General features: G+C 35.1%; 2 protein-coding genes across 6 annotated transcripts; one reads left to right on the forward strand and one right to left on the reverse strand.

Moving 5' to 3' along the window:
* Positions 1–972: 972 nt before the first annotated feature.
* On the reverse strand, positions 973–12,788 carry LOC147399888 (SET domain-containing protein). 5 transcript variants are annotated; one of them, XM_086445452.1, is made up of 14 exons: positions 12,442–12,787; positions 12,205–12,268; positions 12,015–12,122; positions 11,539–11,598; positions 10,718–10,825; positions 10,194–10,263; positions 8,929–8,969; positions 8,757–8,837; positions 8,576–8,611; positions 7,318–7,401; positions 5,810–5,943; positions 2,809–2,897; positions 2,547–2,695; positions 973–1,439 (listed from the first exon to the last, which is right to left on the reverse strand). In XM_086445452.1, exons 1-14 carry the CDS (start codon positions 12,639–12,641, stop codon positions 1,266–1,268), a joined length of 1,398 nt encoding a protein of 465 aa, XP_086301578.1. In that variant the 5' UTR covers positions 12,642–12,787; the 3' UTR covers positions 973–1,265. The 5 variants fall into 5 exon arrangements, 3 of the variants coding, with proteins under 3 accessions (XP_086301578.1, XP_086301576.1, XP_086301579.1); XM_086445450.1 differs by having other exon boundaries at positions 12,015–12,125; XM_086445453.1 differs by having other exon boundaries at positions 12,015–12,125; positions 12,205–12,318; positions 12,442–12,569.
* A 6,749-nt stretch (positions 12,789–19,537) lies between these two features.
* On the forward strand, positions 19,538–20,820 carry LOC147399889 (histone H4). The gene is made up of 2 exons (XM_086445454.1): positions 19,538–19,691; positions 20,276–20,820. The coding sequence occupies exon 2, from the start codon at positions 20,302–20,304 to the stop codon at positions 20,611–20,613; it is 312 nt and encodes a 103-aa protein (XP_086301580.1). The 5' UTR covers positions 19,538–19,691; positions 20,276–20,301; the 3' UTR covers positions 20,614–20,820.

Consider the following 20,820-nt stretch of genomic DNA (forward strand, 5'->3'; position numbering starts at 1 on the left):
GTAGATCTTCAATATTATCAAAGCATCATGGGAATTAATGGTACTAAAGCTAGACAACACGGAAAATAGTTATAACCGAGTTAAATGCCTCTTATTAATGGGGTAACTTTATAAATAAGGAGACTTCCCTTGCTTAAGTCTCAAGGCAAAGCCACATAAATGATCGTTTTACTTTAGCTCTTTTCTATTTGCTCTGTATTTTTCAAGCGTTACCTTCATAGTTAAAAGGCTCTTTAACTGGTACCACAATAGTGTGTTTCTTCAAGTGAGGATTGATGGAGAAGACGACAAGAAGAGAATCATCGAATAAAACGACTGGAGTTAGCATTAATTGTGACACGACGTTTGAGGATTAAATCATCAAGAGTTACACAAATCTCGAGGAGTAAGAGATCCAAAAAATCTCTAAACATTCATTTATTTTCATAACTAGTAGATAACATGTATTGCAAAAATTAAGATCCAAGCAAGATTAATTATTTATAATTGGTTTTAAAAATAATTTCAAATTTTCAAATAGATAAGCAAACTGATTTTATTACAAAATCCAATTGGACCTCCTTGAGCCACCTGTTTAATCCAATTTTGAACACACTGCCCAAAACCCATTGTCTTCGAAGATTTTTGACATCTAGCTAATTTATTTAAACTCAGCTTCAATCCATTATTTCCAATCTCTTGTCAAAAACACCTGTGTTTTTCTCGTGAAATATTTATGTCTTCAACTTCACCAAAAAATTTATTTTTGCTCCCCAGGTCTGGAATGCATATTTGTTTCACCCTAAGGTCTATATGAATACAGGGAATTTGATTTTCTCAGGAAAATAATAATTGGAAAGTGAATTCCATAGGAAAATGATTTTTGCTACTTACATCTTAGGAAAATGTAAACAAAACAAAAAAGTGTTATTAAGTAATTTTCTTGGGGATTGCCAATGAAAATAAATGATTTTTTTTTTAGGGGGGGGGGGGGGGGGGGGGGGGGATTTTTCTGCCCACACTACCAAATTAATATTCTTAATTTTTCAGTAAGTTTACATAAATAAAATAAAATATACAAATACAAATAAAAACCAACTCTAGTTTATCATGCATTTTCTTTCATGGGATTGAAGCCATAACCCAAGGTTGCATCACAGCATTGCATAAGCCTAATTCTATCTTTCCACACAACGCACATATCTCGAGCAAAAGATTCACGTATCTCAATTCTCGAGCACCACTAACATATAGTCTTCCAAAACAGTAACCTAAACCTCATGAAATTACCAGGATTCCAAAGGATGATTGTTTCTTGTCGATAAGGTGGTACAATAATTATTCAGCCATGCAGACGCAGATTTCAAGACGCGGAGCTCACCAGTAAGGAGATCTTGAGCCATTCGCTTTCGAAGAGCAAGTTTTCCACCAATGGAAGGAGAGCTGACAGGCCCCAATGACTGTAAATACATGTTTGAAGTTCACAACAATGAAAGGGTCCAGTGAAATACTGAATTAGAAAACAAAGCTTCATGTACTATAAATGTTTTTAAGTTCATGCTGAAAATACCCTAACTACAGAACTAAAATATCTTTGTTCATCTCCAAGAACAATTCATACTCATCAATTGAATTTTTTTAAAAATATGAATGCCCTCCAAGACACTTAGGGTCTGTTTGTTACAGATTCCAGCTTTTGCTCCAGGATTTTGTTTCTAGGAGAAGCAGAAGCTCAGAGTCTGGGAAGTTGCGCCCAGGAGAATCTTGTTTGTTATAGAAGCTGATGAAAAAGTAGTTGAGAGAAGTTGAATTAATTTTGTTGTTTAATCAATGAGTTAGGAAGAATGAGTCATTTCATACCCTATACGTTTTTCAGGGTTGGCTTCTCATAGTGGCTCTTGCACGAAAGCAGCCCCAACAAGGCTTCTCAAAAACGCAGTTTTGGGCTCCCCGCAAAAACGGTTGAAGCAGAAGTCGTTACCAACAAACATGCTTCTCCTTTTTCAGCTCGAAGCCCAAAAAGCCGGCAAAAAAAGTCTTAACAAACAGACCCTTAGTAACAAGATAAAACATAATATTTAAAGAAACCCTAAGTTAGTTTCCTGTTATTTCGAAAAACTAGCTTAATAAGCCAATGAATTTAGGTGCCTATGATTTGCTTAAGGTGAGCTTTTCACGGTTGGTAAGTTAGTGTGAAAATATAAAGCTGGTTAAAGAGAGAGAGAGAGAGTATAATCATCATCAATCTCATCTAAAAAAATTTGGGTTTGGCTGGGCAAATACTATTCCTCCATGCAATTCTGTCTAGAGCTATAATTCGTTGTCATTGCGAGTGTGTTTATATCCGCTTTCACTACATCAATTCATGTTCTTTTGAGTCTTTCACGGTTTAATATGTAAAAGAACTTGGTTTATACAAGGAAAGCAACATCATCCATCAAGAGATGCATCACTTTCAAGATTCTTGGAACATAAGTAACTGGGCAGAATTAAAATAAAAATAAATAAAATTATCTAGTAGCATATATTTTCCCTTCAAAGAAGGTAAAGCATGTCGAATAGTTTACCTTAATGGATTCATCATATTCCTGAATCAAGTCAATAATTCGTGAAAGCAAGATCCGATGTGCTTGGATCTCTCTACTCATATTCTCCAAAGGACGTCGAGCTAGCCGACCATCATTCTGCGCAGCTTCCATTTCCAAATCTTTCAGTTCTGAGGATGAAAGTTCGATCAACAAAAACTATGTGCAGGATGAGCATAATTTCAACAAAAATCTAATTCTCATAAAATAAAGAAAATGTGTTGTGTGGAAACAAGAGATACACCTTGAGGAGAGGTTGCAGATAAAATGCGAGCAAATGCACGGAGTGATTGTGGAATGCCTTTTCCCTTCCCCCTCGGAGATCTCACTTCCCTATTCCAATATTGAAATATTCAGAATGAAAACAAATATTAAATATTAACAACACCTGTCACATGAAATGAAATGGAACAGAAAGAAGGATCAAGGATAAAAATCCATGTTCTTTTAAGCTCAGACGTTTGCTTAACTTGGTTCTTATGGTAATTAAAACTTGGTTTCACAGTTCCAGAAACCATTCTTTCTCACTCATCAGGAAAAAAAAAGTCACCATACTTCCTCGATCCTATGTTCCCCCCCACCCCCTGTTGGAAAAACTCCAACCTTCAACCCGCGATGCAAAATAATTGAAGAAAACAAACAAGAAAGAAAATTAACCACAATGAATCAGGGCTTTACATGAAAACTGTGAAATTACAGAAATACCCTTTGGAAATTTTGGCTCTTTATTGACCAGCACTATCAGGCTCCACAAACCACAACACTCCCTAAGAACTGTATTTTTGTATTCTTTTTAGGTTTGAGCTCTTTATATTCCTCATTAAAAGTAATAGGCTATTAACACACTTTAGTTTCCCTAGTTCAACAAAATCGTTCACTGTCTTGCATAAGAATTCATTTGTCTTGACTCACGAGTCTTCATAATTAAGTTAGGCCTTAATCATTTTTGGAAGAGATAAAACAAAACTTACAATATTTGTAAGAACTATCAGACATGAAACCAATGTAAATTCCCTTTTCAAAGTAATTAAACATATAAAAATATTTATTATTTTCAATTAATTATGTTTATTATTGATGAATGTGATACCTACACCACATTCATTAAGCATCCATACCCAAGCTCTAAATCATTTCAAAGCCATTTTTACTAAAATTTAATGTAATTTGTTCAAAATTTAATTTTTTGGTTCAATTCGTTCATCATGCTTCCCAGAAAGAGGTTTACTTTTAAGCTCACCTCGCTGTTCTTGGTCTTCTAATATCACTGGTGTACTTACATTTTGTAGCAATGGTGGATCATTCAGTTCATCCATCAGGGTGTTTCAGGAATGCCCCAAATCACATAGATCAGAACATTTTCCATTTATTCCATTTCAGAAGCATCATTTTTTTTTCCTTTCTTATTAAACAATTTATTTTGTATTTCAATATGTCTTGTCAGCCTTAAGGGTATGTTTGATTGCACATGGAAAATCAATTTCCATGGAAAATGACATTTTTCATGTGTTTAATTGCATTTTTCCATGGAAATTGATTTTCCACCCCAATCAAAAAGTCCACCAAAACATGGATTTCACTTTCCCACCCATATGGGTGGGAAAGTGAAATCAACCCATATTTTCCATCCTCAAAATATCATCATCTTCTTCCCCACTCATATCTTCTTCTTCCCTACCACCATCACACTAACCTCGTCGTCGCCGTCATCACCATCTCCGGCCACCTTCTCTCTCTCTCTCTCTGACTTCTTCTTCTACTTACCTCGCCTCCGCCGCCACCACCACCACATTCTCCCCTTTTCTTCCCACTTACCCCCACCGCCACTGCCACCACATTCCCCTCTCTCTTATCATTTCCCAAGCCTCTCCCTCTCCTCTTTTCTTCTTTCTCTTTCTCCTCCTCCTCCTCTTCTCATTCTTCTTCTTCTCCCTCATATATTTTTCCCATGATTTTATCTAAGTAAAATCAAACAATGGAATTTGATTTTCCAACCCTACCTATTTTCCATGGATATCAAATTCCATGGAAAGTCACTTTCCATGTAATCAAACATACCCAAAGGGTATCTCGGGCATTAAACCTTCATCTTCGATAGTATCTTGTTCTTCTAGAATTTACATAATTGGCCTTATTTTCATTGATATTACTAGGGGTGCACATGGTTCGGATTTTGACAAAATTGGAACCGAACCAAACATGATCGGTTCTTCAAATTTGGAACCGAACCAATCCAATTATCCTATAGAACCGAACCAATCCAAACCAAGCTTGGTTCGGAGCGGTTCTCGGTTCTTATACTTTCAAAACATAAAAACTAGTATTTTTTCTTTCAAAAGAGGAATCCTTTAGATTAGACCATAAATAATGCCTATTTTTAAAATGAAAATGATTTTATGATTAAATTATGACTGAAATCTGTATAAATTGAAAATTAGAGGAAGCTCAATGAGACTAAAAAAAAATTACAATTTAAAATTTTGTATTTTTGATGGATTGGTGAGAAAACTAATCCATAAATGGTAGATTAACGAAACCAAGTCTAGGTTCATCTATTATATTTCATCTAACTAACACCGCATAAAGGTTCTCATAAAAAAATAAGTAATCAAACTTTTAAATTTTTTTTTTATAAATAGGTTGATCCATTTGAAAGTTGAGAGAGAGATTTGTATACATTTTTTTATGAGTTTTTGTTAGAAAAAAATATAGGAGATGGAGTTGAAGAAGAGAGAAATAGATAATAAAAGAATGAAACTAAGAAAGGGTTTTATTTTTAAATAAATAAACATATATATATATATATATATTATAATAGATACTTCGGATTAGTTCGGTTCTCGGATTGGTTCGGTTTTATTATACCCCTAATCCGGAACCGAACCAAATCAATCGGATTTTTTTATATACAATCCGTACCCAAACCAAACCATACTCAATCCGAACCAATCCAATCCAAAAGGTTTCGGATTGGTTCGGTTCTCGATTTACCCAATCCAATGTGCACCCCGATTTACCCAATCCAATGTGCACCCCTAGATATTACAGTGACAGTTAAGTTCTATCTCTGTCGCATAATGCAATTATGATTTTGTTTTTAAGTCCAGTTCTACATAAGTGGTGAAAGTATTAACTGAATATATTGTCAAATGACATCCACAGCCAGGTTCTAAGTATTGCAAGGGTTGAACATAAGAAATAGAACTTAAAACTTAAAAGCAAAGAACCATGAAATCAATACCAACTTGATTATGAAAGAAATTCGAGAAGAGTCAAAATGGTCGATATCCGTGATGATTAGCATACGATTTTTATGCAGAAGTTCCGATTTCATTGTACGTAAAGGATCATGCTGAGGTATACTGACCCAAATCTGCACCTGAGAGTAATTGAAAATATGTTGCCAACGCTCAGTTAAATAGATAATAAAAAGAAAAAAACAAAGCCTCAAAACATATGTGGAAGACATTAATAAGATCAGATAGTATTTGAAAGTTAAATTAGTTAACGTATTGTATATGAAAAACCTATGATATCAAGACACGACAAGGATATGGGACTGAGACGGTGTGGATACGACACGAATCCAACACCATTTTGAAGTATCTACATAGATAGTGAGCAGAAAAAAACATAGCGAGGAAACGAACATCACCAAGACTCGGCTATAGTTTATTCTAGTTTTGGAGTTTACAAGTGATTTAATTTCCAATTAACCCTCCTTCCAAGAAATAGGTCCAGGTCCAACACAAGGCAAAAGCAAAGAGATGAATTATATCAAAAATCCAGGATTATTAAGAAAAACGAATGAAACTCGAATTAAGACACAAGGTAAACATGAGAAATATGCTGCAATAGCTTGATTTTGAAATCATATGGGCAACAACATTTGGCATAATTTTATTGTCATCTCTATAAAGAAATGCATGATCAGTTTGGTCATTAAAAACAAGTCTACATCACCATCATACACCTTAACTATTTGAGGTCATCAATGAGTCCCATTCCTCCATTCAACTTATCTAGGGCTTTATCTTCCACCAAAGTGTATGCCTACTAGCCTAATCCACATTGTTTTCGTCGAAGGCCTTCAAACTATAACAAAGTGATCCTTCTCAGTTCTCACTAATGCCATCATAGCTCTTCATCGTACATGCTCAAACCATCTAAACAGATCTTCTTGTGTTAATCCTCTATGAAGACCCTTTGTTGAGTTATTTGGTGGAATGGTTTTTTATCTAATTTGGAAAGTTATATGGGTATTATTTTTGAAAGTTCTTTTTAAATATATGAGGAAGTCAAAATACTCTTAACTCTCTTTCTCTCCCCTCCACTTTTCTCTTCTTTCTCTTTTCTTCTCATCTTCTTTCTAGGGTTTTATTCAACTCATTTGAATTAAGAGAAGACATGGTTTATGACCAAATTCAATGGAGGAACATGATTCATCCAGCTGACTACAAATTTTTTCATCCAAACTAATAAGTTTCCAGATGGAATCCCAATTTAAACAAGAAATGCTCATTATTTATTCATATTTCAATAGTTCTTGTAATCCGAATATCGACCACAATTATAAAAAAAATATCACACTAACTAGTAGCAAGTTTAGAGAGAGAAATTTTCAGTAAAACAGACTGAACAGGTGCACAAGAAAACTACATGTAAAAGCGCCACATAAGTTGCTGCATTACATTCGTCTCACAATAAGATTTTCCATAATAGGCCTTTTCATATAGAAACCAAGGAAACTAACCTGGTCATAGATGTTATATGGAAGTGTAAAACCAAAGTCCAGCAAGAGTGTAGAATTTGGAAATTTTCCATATCTTATCAGAACCTGAATGCAACAAGATCTTTAAGTGAACTTCTGTATTAAGAACTTCTTTGTTTTTTTAAATTGATAATGTCCAATATTAAGAACAGATATAATTTTTGTGATACACTAACTGAACAGATAAAACATACAGAAAATATGGGGTGTCAAACTGTGTAAGAAAGAGAATGTCATTCATTATATAATGGCTATGATTTTAGACATTTTAAGGATGTAACAACTTTAAAACTTTTATAAAATACAATATTTTCTAAACCAAAAAATAATATATTGAGATCAACATTTTGAACTGTGGATTTTCGTCTCAATCATATACATGAAGGGTCAACCTAATGTGTATCTGTCATGAACTTGTGATTATACAGTAAGGACTCAGTTAAGATCAATTCCGATATCTAAGTCACGAGCTACCACATGCATGCAATGTCAAGGTTGTATTTCTCAAGGTTGGAAGTTTCGATCAATCTCAGAATGTCTCAGCTGAGATGTCTTGAGTCTCAGCCAAGACCCAGAACGAAAAATTAGTCCTGAAACACAGCTCCTAGGATTCTCTTATTTATAATAAAGTATACTAGGGATGACTATACCATCCCACGATAAAAGAGAAAAATATAATAAAGTATAATAAAGGTAGAAAATACTATTTTACCCTTACAACACTCTCCCTCGAGTATATCAACCACACCCAACTTGTCCAAGAACTCATGTAGTTGGATACCACTAATAACTTTTATAAGATTGTTTACCGATATAATATATATAACCCCAAGGGGTTGGCCTAGTGGCAAGCCGAGCCTTGATAAGCTCCTCAGGAAGGGTAGGTCAAGTGTTCGAAACCCCACAAAGCAATGAATTCCTTGGGGCCACCCTACAGGATCCAATTGATGCTCGACTCAACCAGTTGTACGTTAGGACTTTGCGAGGGGGCAGTGCGTGTGACCATGGGGTTAATCTCACCCAAAGGGGGGGGGGGGGGGGGGGTATTCCCACGATAAGCAACATATATATATATAAACAACTTTTTTCTTCTCTGTTTTCACAAATAGATCCACACTACCCCTAACCTCTTCTCCCGAATGAAGTGACGTATATTTGATCCTATCATGCTTACTCAGCAATAAAATATGATGATTAGGAAAAGAAGAAAGAAACCAATTCACTTAAATCAGAATCTGACCTGTTCACCAGGAGCATAGTCCTGATCAGCAATGACCTGCACAGATAGTATGAAACAATTAAAACTAAATAAAATGATTTCTTATAGGTATACACTAATACATGCACCAAACGTTTATAAACAGATTCTCAATGCATCTCTAAATGCCAGTGAGCCTGACAGCAAGCTACAGGAATCAGACCTCTGAAGTTTGTTTGTCTTCGTCACTTAGTAAGACTGCATCTGAAACTCCATCATGATTTAGAATATCTGCAAATGGAATCTAAAGAATATTTTATGCCTTGAAGAATTATTAGATATAAACATACTCATAAATACACCCCAATATAAGGAGAACATTACGAGAATGATACCAAAGATTGGCCCTTTGAACTTCCCCATGCACGAGATCCCACTGGAATGTTTACAAAGAAGTAATTAGAAAAAGTTAACCCGATTCTAAAACTATGCAATTAATGTAAAGATTGTAACATTAGCATCAACTTAAGCACAATTAATGACTCAGAAATAATTAACGGAAATGTATTAGTTTTAACAAGACTAGATATATGAATGATATGAATCAAGAAATCTGGCTTGAAGAGTTTAATTTCTAGTCAAACATGAATTGAACATTATTTCCAAGATTTTTTTTTATATAGGCATGTAGGTGAAGATGGGTATTGAACCCATGTTTGTGGTAGTGGTAGTACCACCGGTAGATATCAGCTGGTGCACATATAAATCATTATAACAGTCATATAAGGCTATTGGTTGAGGAAAACAGCATGTAGCAACCGTTTCCAACTGAATTGAACCATAGGAGAAATGTTTAGGGACCTTTTGTAACATCAGGGAGGTTTCACAATTATGGGCTTTGACATTTGAAAACTCCAGCAAAGTTGACGCTTTATTTCAGTTAATCCCAGGCATAAAATGGTAATTGGTTTAAATAATATAGAGACAACAATGGGAGATCATTGAGTTGTGCAGGAATGCATCAATTGACTAAGCATATTTTAATCCTTAGTGTTTCAGTTGAATGCCAGATTATAAAACCTCTCCAACGAGTATTCGGTTTGTTGCATATTTTTCTTTGTTGAATATACTGAAGAGCTTTCTTCCTTGAAGAGATTGTTTCTCCTTGCTTGTTTCAATTTTTTGCGTGTCGACATTCTTCCTCTTTATTGCTGTTTCATTCAGTCTTTGTTTTTTCCCAATGTTGCTTTTGAAGTCCATAGTTATACATTGAGACACCTTCAGTTCTTTGATCAAACCAATAACCCGAGGAAACTAGAAGAATATATTAAGTAGTATTCAGAAGCTCACCAAGAATATATGAGAGAACCTTAACATCTTTAATAGGCGCATAGAGCATGAAAAACTAATTACATGGATAATTCCAACTGATTCACCAACCAAGTAGAGACCTCAAATATACTGTAACATATCAAGATTAAGAAAATACTAACAAAAACCTTATTCAAAAAAATAAAAAACTCAAATTTAACTACAAAGGCAGATGAGATAAGCTAACAAACTGAAAAAAAATTATTACAAATGGCTTACATGTGTTATGTACTTTAAAGAGGAAAAGAAGACTGTAAAAAGTGAAATACGATCACGTAATATTGTTTACCTAAAGCATATGCATGTATGAAGTCCTTCAAAGTGACATCTCCAAAAAATTGAGGGAAGTGATCAAGAGCCTGAAACCACAATACATAAGATTATTTGCAACACATCTTCCAGAACCATCTTACCTTAGAAGTCAACACCATTTGAAAGATGACAAATAAAGCACATAGTTGATATACTGAAAGGCGCTAGTTGAAATATGACAAATAAAGCACATAGTTCATATACTGAAAGGCGCTAGTTTGCTCTGGAAATGTTTCCGAGACTTTCCATCATTTCATGCACTGGGGAACAGTTCCAAACAACAACAAAATTTCCTGGGTCCATAGTTTTAACAGCAAAAAAGGAAAATTTCCGCTCGAAATCAAGGAAAAAGTATTCTCCTTTTTGTCCCTAAAAGCATGGACCAGAAGGAAGAGTTTCTGGCTGTTTTGCTTGTATCTTGGGCACCAAACAGAGGTCACAGAAAATCTTCCGTCTTTCGAAGAAAAATGCTTCCAAGACCAAGCAGAATGAAGCACATACTGGTTTAATTGCTGAAAATTCCTTAGCAATTTGAGTCAGTTGATTGATAGTTTCCTTATATATTGAACTTTGCCGGACCATCTTCAACTCCTCCATACTCCAGAATATCTAGAAAGATACAATCAAAATCCTGTCAAGTATCAATCAGACACAGTCCTACAATGACTCTTTCAGGGGAGTTGAAATAAAAAATCGTTTTATTCAAACTTCAAAGAATGAAATTCATATCCTTTGATGAATAACAGAACATGATTTCCCTGGAACATAAATTCTTCAACGGTAAAACTGTGGATAAATTTGGCCCTATTTGGATACAAAGTAGAAATTAGAAAGTAACCATAGAAGAAAGTAGCTTTTACAAAGTAGAAAGTAGTTTCCTTTTGCTTTTTGAAAAGTTAAGATTTTTAATTTTTAGAAGTATTTTTTTTTAAATTAACCCAAACAAGTTTTTTAACTTTTCAACTTCAAAAAGTAAAAAAGAAAAAATTATTTTTTTAAGTGATCCAGACAGGGCTCTTAGTAGGTTATAACTTGTGCCCCTTTGTGCGAGAGCCAAGGCACTACAGCATTTCACGAACCGGTCCTCTTACATGTGTAGTGACAAAGACGTGTATAGAGGGATTTTCTCTAACATACTTGTACAATGTACTCAAATCCAAGCCAAAAAAACAAACAAACAAACAAAAAAGTGAATTTCGGATTTCCCTCTAGAAACCCACTATGTGAATTGTGGATTAACAGTTAGACAAGTTTGGATATCGATTTAATTATATCAACACAATAAATTCAGATTTAATCTACATTATAAGAAGAGCAAATACCGTGCTATGAAGCTCCCCAGCCAGAGGAAGACTACCAATATAAGGGGCCCATTCAGAATCCTGCATAAAATCAAATAACCCAATACCCAAAACTAGTTCAAAGATAAGTATCACTAGTAAGTGGTCAACATGAAGGTGGGTTCAATGGGTTTTGAACCTAGGCTGTGGGGTCAAAACTCCACACGCCTTACCAACTTAGCAAAGTTAGCACCTTCAATAAGGCCCTAACTATGGAAGAAATTAGTTTTAGGAGAACGTAGCTTTTAAAAAATAGAGAGTACTTTTCATTTGCTTTTTAAAAAGTTAAGATTTGTACTTTTTAAAAGTAGTATTTTGAAATTTACCCAAACAAGCTCGTTAAATTTTTAATTTTCAAAAAATAAAAAAATTACTTCTTTAAAGTGTAGCCCACCGGGCTCTAAGCATCACTAGTCTACCCAAGTAAGCTAAAAGGGGTACACCACCCCGACTGATACCTGGCCCATCTTCTGTTCAACTAAAATGACAAGAGCAAGCTGTGCAACAAATCCAACGTTATCGCCTAATAAAGATTTAATTTCTGGAAGAACATGATCTGGTGTCAACTGCTGTAGAATCAAATTATAAGCAAATTAGGATACATTTTTCAAAATTTCAGACCTGTAACTTTGGTTTAGAATTACGTACAACACTGAAAGGGACCTTCAGTATGCAATCTCCAGCTTTTATGAACTTTGATGCAAACAATGACCTACATTTGGAATTTAAATCGAGAGTTTCATATTGGATGCAATCTAACCACTGTAAATGAACCAATAAAAAAAAAATTCAAATAGCAAAGATTAAGCTTCTGATGCCATCCTGACGGAACTGAATTAAATCGAATTTAATTGAAATTCGTTGATGGAGAAAAAAAATAAAAACCTTCCGTAGATGGAGTTTCCAATCGAAAGGGCCGATGAGACTTCAACTCCAGATTTTCTCTGTAACCAAGGCAAAAACTCATCGCATGGTGAGATCTGAGATGAGGAAAGTGAGCTATGGATATTGAAACGGAAACGCGAAGAGAGGAGCACAAATTGGCGTTGAAACCAGATGTTTGAGATTCGAAACCCTAACCACATCGCTGGGTCTTCTCGTGTGGCTATCGTTATGAGTCTCACTCTTCTCCTTCCGGACTGTTTTTGTTTGGATTGGAGTCTATATATACAGGGTTTGCAACGGTAGAGTATGCGTTCGCGCCTTTCTTATCCTGTGAGGTGCGTTCGCTTCCAGCGAAAATGAGTAATTATAAAAGCACACCACGAATTAATAATAAGGATAACCCACACATAGACAAATTTTTTTGTCGAGTTAAAAGTTTTGGAATGAGCTGATTTTTTGTGAGGTGATTTTTATGATAAGGCGATCATCCTCACCAAAAATCAATCTGTTCCAAAATTTCTAATCCCATCAAAACAAGTTCAAAAATCATAAATTGTTCATTTTTTTTAATCAATTTTGATGGAGTTACAAATTTCAGAATGGGGTGATTTTTAGACACCCAAATTCATTGGCTCACCGTGATCAATCCATTCCAAAACTTTTAACTCATGTAAAACAAAATAATTAACTATGGTGTGGATTGCCCTTTTTAATTCGTGGGGTGCTTTTATAACCATCCAGCAAAAAATTGGGTTTAAAGATGTTAGAGCATCTCCTACCGTGACTCAATTTTTTGATAAAATTTAAATAAAAGTTTCGTTTGATATGAGGCACTCGAATGATAAATTGAAAAAATCAGGCTAACCTTACTAACTATGTAAGATTTCAAATCTTATTGAGAGTCTTGAGTTCAAATTATGACGTCCTAAAACATGATCCAATGCCATAGAGTTAAAGAGGACAAAATTTTAGAAACTCTGGATGAAGTCCAAAACAGTTTTTTTTTTCTTTTATATCAATTGTTCTCTTAAATCTAGACGGCTCTAATGTCAGATTGTCAATGTGGTAATCTATACAGGCTCAACGACCCTTAGTAATATTGAAACTTACTAAGTCAGTATTAAAAATAATTTTCTTATGTAAAAAATGACTGTTGGAATTTGAGTTTTACTCAAAATCTCCCTTGATTTGAGTTTGAGTTCGGTTATACGTTTGGTTCAAGGATGAGAGCATCAAAAGTGGCTGTTTTACTCAAATTTTAAATTTGAGTTTGACTTTGGGTAAGGGCTAGAGATGGGTGTATTAGTAAATCAGGACTCCAACTCAGGTGGGTTGGGGATCAAACTCAACAAATCGAAACCCGACCTCGAATACTCGACCCTTACCCAACACTAGTTTGGTTTGTCAGTTTCGTTCATTCCTCATTAATATTACATATGTAAAAACAATGTAACATTAATAAATTTTCAAAATATGGGTTAGAAGTTTCGGATTGAGCTGATTTTTTGTGAGGATGATCTTTATGATGGGAAGATCATCCGGGGGAAAAAAAAATCAGTCCAATATGAAACTTCTAACCCCATTAAAAGTGATTTAGAATGTGGACCGTCGATTTTTTGTCAATTTTTTTCAATAATTTGTAAACTTTTGATGGATTTAGAAGTTTCTGATTGAACTGATTTTTTGTGAAGATGATCTTCTCATCATAGTGACCATCCTCGCAAAATCAGCTCAATCCAAAACCTCTAACCCATATTTTGAAAAACTATTGTTTTTTCATATGTTTTTACATATGGCCCTTGAACCGCCCCCTAGATAATTTAGTAATGAAGGACTTACATAAAGAAAGATAAGCAATATATAAAAGAATATAAAATTGCAATTACTTGTCTTTAAGATGTGTTTCAAACTTTTCATATTGAAATGTGACTTGTGAACAAGAAAGAAATATATATATATATATATATATATGGGAGGGAGGGGGGGCAGTTCATGGGCCATATGTAAAAACAATGGTTTTTCAAAATATGGGTTAGAATTTTTGGATTGAGCTGATTTTTTGTGAGGATGGTCACTATGATGAGAAGATCATCCTCACAGAAAATCAGCTCAATTTGAAACTTCTAAATCCATGAAAAGGGATTTACAATTTATTGATAAAAATTGGTAAAAAATTGACGGTCCACATTCTAAATCACTTTTAATGGGGTTAGAAGTTTCAGATTGGATTGATTTTTTTTTTTTTCGAATGATCTTCCCATCATAGAGATCATCCTCATAAAAAATCAGCTCAATCTGAAATTTTTAATCCATATTTTGAAAATTTATTAATGTTACATTGTTTTTACATATGTTTTTTCATATGTCTCTTGATCCTGACCCTATATATATAGGGTCCCGTTCAATGGCTAACTTTTTGGCAAAACATTTTTCAAACACATGAGTTAGAAGTTTTATAATGGGCTGATTTTGTGTGAGGATGATCTCTATGGTGAGGAGATCATCATCACCAAAAATCAGCCCATTCCAAAACTTCTAACCCCATCAAAAATAGTTTACAAAAAATGGACTGTTCAAGATTTTTCAACTTGTAAACATAGGTTAAAAGTTTTGGAATGGGCTGATTTTTTATAAGGATGATCTTCTCACCGTATAGATCATCCTCACAAAAAATCAGCCCATTCCAAAGCTTCTAACTCTTCTGTTTGAAAAATGTTTTGCCAAAAAGTTAGCCATTGAACTCTACCCATATATATATATATATAGGGGCGGTTCAAGGGACATATGTAAAAACAATGGTTTTTCAAAATATGGGTTAGAGGTTTTGGATTGAGTTGATTTTTTGCGAGGATGGTCACTATGACGAGAAGATCATCCTCACAAAAAATCAGTTCAATCTGAATCTTCTAAATCTATCAAAAGTGATTTACAAATTGTTGACAAAAAATCGACAGTCCACATTCTAAATTGATTTTAATGGGGTTAGAAATTTCAAATTTGACAGATTTTTTTTTTCCCGGATAATCTTCCTATTATAGAGATCATCCTCACAAAAAATCAGCTCAATCCGAAACTTCTAACCTATATTTTGAACATTTATTAATGTTATATTGTTTTTACATATGTTTTTTCATGTCCCTTGATCCTGATCCTATATATACATAGGGAAATGTTCAGCAACAAACATTTTTCAAAACATGGGTTAGAGGTTTTGGAATTCGCTGATTTTTGGTGAGGATGATCTCTACAGTGAGGAGATCATCATCACCAAAAATCAGGTCATTCCAAAACTTCTAACCCCATAAAAAATGGTTTACAAAAAATGGACGGTCCACGATTTTTCAACTTGTAAACTGGGGCTAGAAGTTTTGGAATGGGCTGATTTTTTGTGAGGATGATCTCCTCACCATAGAGATCATCCTCACCAAAAATCAGCCCATTCCAAAACCTCTAACCCATGTTTTGAAAAATGTTTTGCCAAAATGTTTGTTGCTGAACAGGACCCATATATATATAGGGAAATGTTCAGCGACAAACATTTTGGCAAAACATTTTTCAAAACCTGGGTTAGAGGTTTTGGAATGGGTCGATTTTTTGTGAGGATGATCACTACGGTGAGGAGATCATCATCACCAAAATCCAGCCTATTCCAAAATTTCTAACCCTATCAAAAATGATTTACAAAAAATGGACGGTCCACGATTTTTCAACTTGTAAACTGGGGCTAAAAGTTTTGGAATGGGCTGATTTTTTGTGAGGATGATCTCCTCACCGTAGAGATCATCCTCATCAAAAATCAGCCCATTCCAAAACCTCTAACCCAAGTTTTGAAATTTTTTTGCCTAAATGTTTGTTGCTGAACGGGACCCATATATATATATATATAGGGGGGCGTTCAAGGGCCAACTTTTTGGCAAAACATGAGTTAGAGGTTTTAGAATGGGCTGATTTTTTATGAGGATGATCTCTACGGTGAGGAGATCATCATCACCAAAAATCAGCCCATCCAAAACTTCTAACCCCATCAAAAACAGTTTACAAAAAATGGACGGTCCACGATTTTTCAGCTTGTAAACATGGGTTAGAAGTTTTGGAATGGTCTGATTTTTAGTGAGGATGATCTACTCACCGTAGAGATCATCATCACCAAAAATCAGCCCATTCCAAAACCTCTAACTCATGTTTTAAAAAATGTTTTGCCAAAAAGTTTGCCATTGATCGCTACCCATATATATATAATATAGTTCTAAATTATAATCATCTTTTTATCGATAAGCTTGCTTTAAAGAAGTTCAGTAACTCGATACTGGCGGGACTTGAACTAAGGTCTACAGTACTATCACCTAAAGACTTTCCAACTAAGCTAGCTGGCACTTGCAAATAATAATCATATTAAGTTCGAGTTCGGGCAGACCAGGCAACCCAATGCATATACCTAAATCAAATCCAATTTGATTCGGTCTTTTTTTATTTTCCTGAACCCAAGTTAATTATGCTTAGACCTAACCCAAAGTCAAGTTCAACCCAACAAATTTGGGTTTGGTTTGCCCAAGTTGCAGCCCTACATAAATGAACAACGGATGATAATTAAGCATGAAAAATAAGAAACGATGAAAGGAGGTGGGTCTCAAGCAATTGGATTATGGTGTGACGCTTTGTTGGACTACACCACAATGTGGTGCACAATAAGTCTTCGTCCTGGCCTCAATCACACTCGAAGCATGCTACAACAACTAATAGTGGGGAGTAAATGATGTTTTCGAGGGATGTCCTTCACATGGCACCTGGCCTTTATAAGAGTTTCCTCGATAATACAAAAAAGGGATGTGCTTGTCAAGAGCGCCATCGTGCATTGAAAAGTTGTGACATTGCAAAGGGGGGACTCAACAAGAAAGTAAGGACTATAAGGGTTTTCTGGCAAGTCATGTGAACCCAACTTGTATAAACGAGGACCCTTCATGGGGAGAGTAATCTTCGACAAAAAGACCCTATCTCCACCTATTATTGTACCTATGGATACCAATAAAGTGATAATGTGACAATGAGTTTGTGATACAATACGTAAAGAAAAATCGTGTGACTAGCAAGAAAAATAAATGTGTCAAAATGAAAATAGATGCAGGGCATCCTAAAATGGGCTTAGGCTAGTTGTTGCCTATAATTGCTTGAGAATTTTGGTTCAATCCAACTTTATGGTCGCTGTCAACATTCTCAATAATATTTGGAAGGTTCTGTGGCGTGTCCTTCATTTGGTTCTCTCAATTAGGAACCTCCTTCCTAGTTTTCATGAAGTGATTTTCACCCACATATCCAGGGAAGCCAACATGGTAGCCGATCTAACTGCTTTAATGCATGTGGGTATTGGGTGCCAAAGTCTTGTATATATCTCCCTTCCCCCTGATTTGTTGTCCATCCTAGATTAGGATAGTAGTAGTAATCGTTACCTGAGGTTGTAGCTGGTTTGGGTCTACCTAACCCTGATAACTTTCCAAAAAAAAAAAAAAACACATTCAAAAATATCTTATGATGAGAAGTGCCTTCAAATCATCGTATATTAACATGGGCATTATACATCCACTTTTCACGAGACTTCTAGTATTATTTAATTATTAACGTATTTGTTGCCTATATGGAGTTGGTTTGCATTCTTTGTCACCATTTATCACCTCGTACTAAAATACCAAAAGCTTCATCTTTTAGAAATTAAAAATGACAATATATCCAAGAAAATAATTTTATTCGATATAATCGAGTTCAAAGATATTAATGTATTTCATACTTATTTGTACCTTAGTTGTCAAGATCCCATGTGAATAGCTGTCAAGTTTCATGTTCATCATTACATAGTTAAACTAGCATCACTCATTATGTATCAAACAAATCTTACAAAATTTCAACTAGCCACTATAAAACAATTCTTAATTGATATTACTGTTTATATTGTTAATTATTTAATGTATTTTGTAACAACTAAGAATTTCATGACTCGTTCTTTGAAAATGATTAAAAGTGATTAACAAACAAATAAAATACAAATATTCGTGCATAGTTTATATATATATATATATAAATATTTAGAAACAAGGTTTGGAGAACGATCTAATCACGAAAATTTGGACAGTGAGTTCTCCTTCCGTTTTGCAATTCCTTGATCTTCAAAGAAGATTGACTCCTCCTGCTCCTCATTCTCCATTGGTCCCTTAAAATGGGCAATACAAAGGATTCCCCAACTCAATCTATGCCCGATACCCTCACCTAAAGTGCATACAAGTCAGGGGCCAAGTCGAATCGGGCCACCACTTGGGATGGGAATGGGAAGGAGAGATTGCGAGCAGGGAAAGAAAGGCTCCTAGTCCCTTCCTTCTTTCAAGGCTGAATAATTCCAACAACTTTAGGAGAAAAAGAGTTTTTGTTTACTGAGGGTTCGAATCCCTCTCTCGGTTTTGGTGCAAAGGAATCAATAGCGGGGGAGTTCCATTGGTTGCAACTCGCGCAGGGAAGGACGAGGTCAAAGGGAGGCACCCCCTTTCGTCGAGTGCACCGCCCGATTTTTTCTGCTCTTTCCTCCCCGTAAGGGTTTGATATTTCGCCAGTAAGAATTAGCTCCTCCTTCTCCTCCAAGATTGTCTTAAAGCTCGCCTTCTCGTAAAAGTCTCGGATGGCCCAGTTGCGTCAGGGAAAAGAATAGAAGAAGCATTTGATAAGGATATAATCCAAAGAGTTGTTTTATAAGATAACAAGTCTGTTGCGTGGACCTAAACAAGGGAATTATAAGAATTTTAATAAAATAAATTTGATTACATATTAGTTATTTTAATAAATTATTTCTAACGGCCCTATTTCTCAAAATCAATTTTACCAAAAAAATTGATATCTTTCATAATTGATTATGAGAACGATTGCAAACGGCCCTCTAGACATCGATTTTAGCGGAAGCCATTTTCCATTGTCGCTGTCGCGGCAACTGCCCCGCGAAATTTTTTGCGGAAATTTCAAACAGGTAGGAAAGATAAAAAAACAAAGAAAAAAAAAGTTTGCCACGTCATCGATCCTCGTTTGTCTAAATTTGCCATCGCAGCCGTTAATATAAAACAATCTACGGTCCAAAATTGCTTCGAAACTCAATTGTGGATTGACCCCAGTAATCAGACCAAGGCCGTCGCTCTCCCTATAAATATATCAAAACCTCCTCGAAAATGTACATATTTCTGTTGAGTCCCACAACAAAGATTCGTGGCTCGAGTGTTCAGGTTTGTTTTACTTTCTCTTTTTACATTTGTTTCGTCTTGGATCTTAGATATTTTGTTCTATAGTAATCTAATTAGGGTTTTTAAGTTTTTGGTTCAAATTCAAATACGTTTAAGTTTTCTATTACACAGATGTTTTTTGGGATTTTTGTTTTTGAAGAAGAATTTAGGGATTTTGGTCAAAATTGTTTGCTAGGGTTTTCAATTGTAAGATTTAACGTAAATTCAGCTTAATAGCACTTTATCTTCTCCATTTCAATTCAGGTGATTTTCTTTCTGATCTTCAGTTTTTTAAGGAGATTTGATTTGATTTGTGCATTTAAGCATCTTTGGTTTTGAATAATATTTTAGGGGATTTTGTCAAAATTGCTTGCTAGGGCTTTCATTTGTTAGATTTAACCTAAATTTAGTTGAACAGCTTTCTTTATCATCTTCTCCACTTCAATTGAGGCGGTTTCATTTCAAATCTTCAGTTACGTTAGAGCAATCGATTTTATTTGTGAATTTACGCCTAAATTACATTAAAATCACAAATCTCATCTAGGGTTTCGCAAATCTGACTCTTTTGTTCATCAATTATTCTACAGAACAACTTAATTTCTTCCAATCGACAATGTCGGGCCGTGGAAAGGGAGGTAAGGGTTTGGGCAAGGGAGGCGCGAAGCGTCATCGCAAGGTTCTTCGAGATAACATTCAGGGAATCACGAAGCCAGCAATCAGACGGTTGGCAAGACGGGGAGGTGTGAAGCGTATTAGTGGTCTGATATATGAAGAAACAAGAGGGGTTCTGAAGATCTTTCTTGAGAACGTGATCCGCGACGCTGTGACCTACACAGAACACGCGCGTCGCAAGACTGTGACCGCTATGGATGTGGTTTATGCCCTTAAAAGGCAGGGAAGGACTCTCTATGGATTTGGGGGTTAGGGTTTGTTAATTATTATTGCTACTTGAAAAGTCTTGCTGTCAAGAAAACGAAAGGGAAATTGGGTTTCCTTTTTTGTGTTCGGTGTCTTTCTTAGTTAGGGTTTCGTTGTTGGTTGTTGTTCTAATCTTCTATCCTCCTGTAATTACACAGCTTGTTTTTCTTGGAAGTGTTCTTGGTTATGACATTGGTTCTTTTTTTTCCTTCAA

Source organism: Akebia trifoliata, chromosome 6 (genome assembly GCF_017979445.1).
Source record: "Akebia trifoliata isolate Shusen 1 chromosome 6, ASM1797944v1, whole genome shotgun sequence".
NCBI lineage: Eukaryota > Viridiplantae > Streptophyta > Magnoliopsida > Ranunculales > Lardizabalaceae > Akebia > Akebia trifoliata.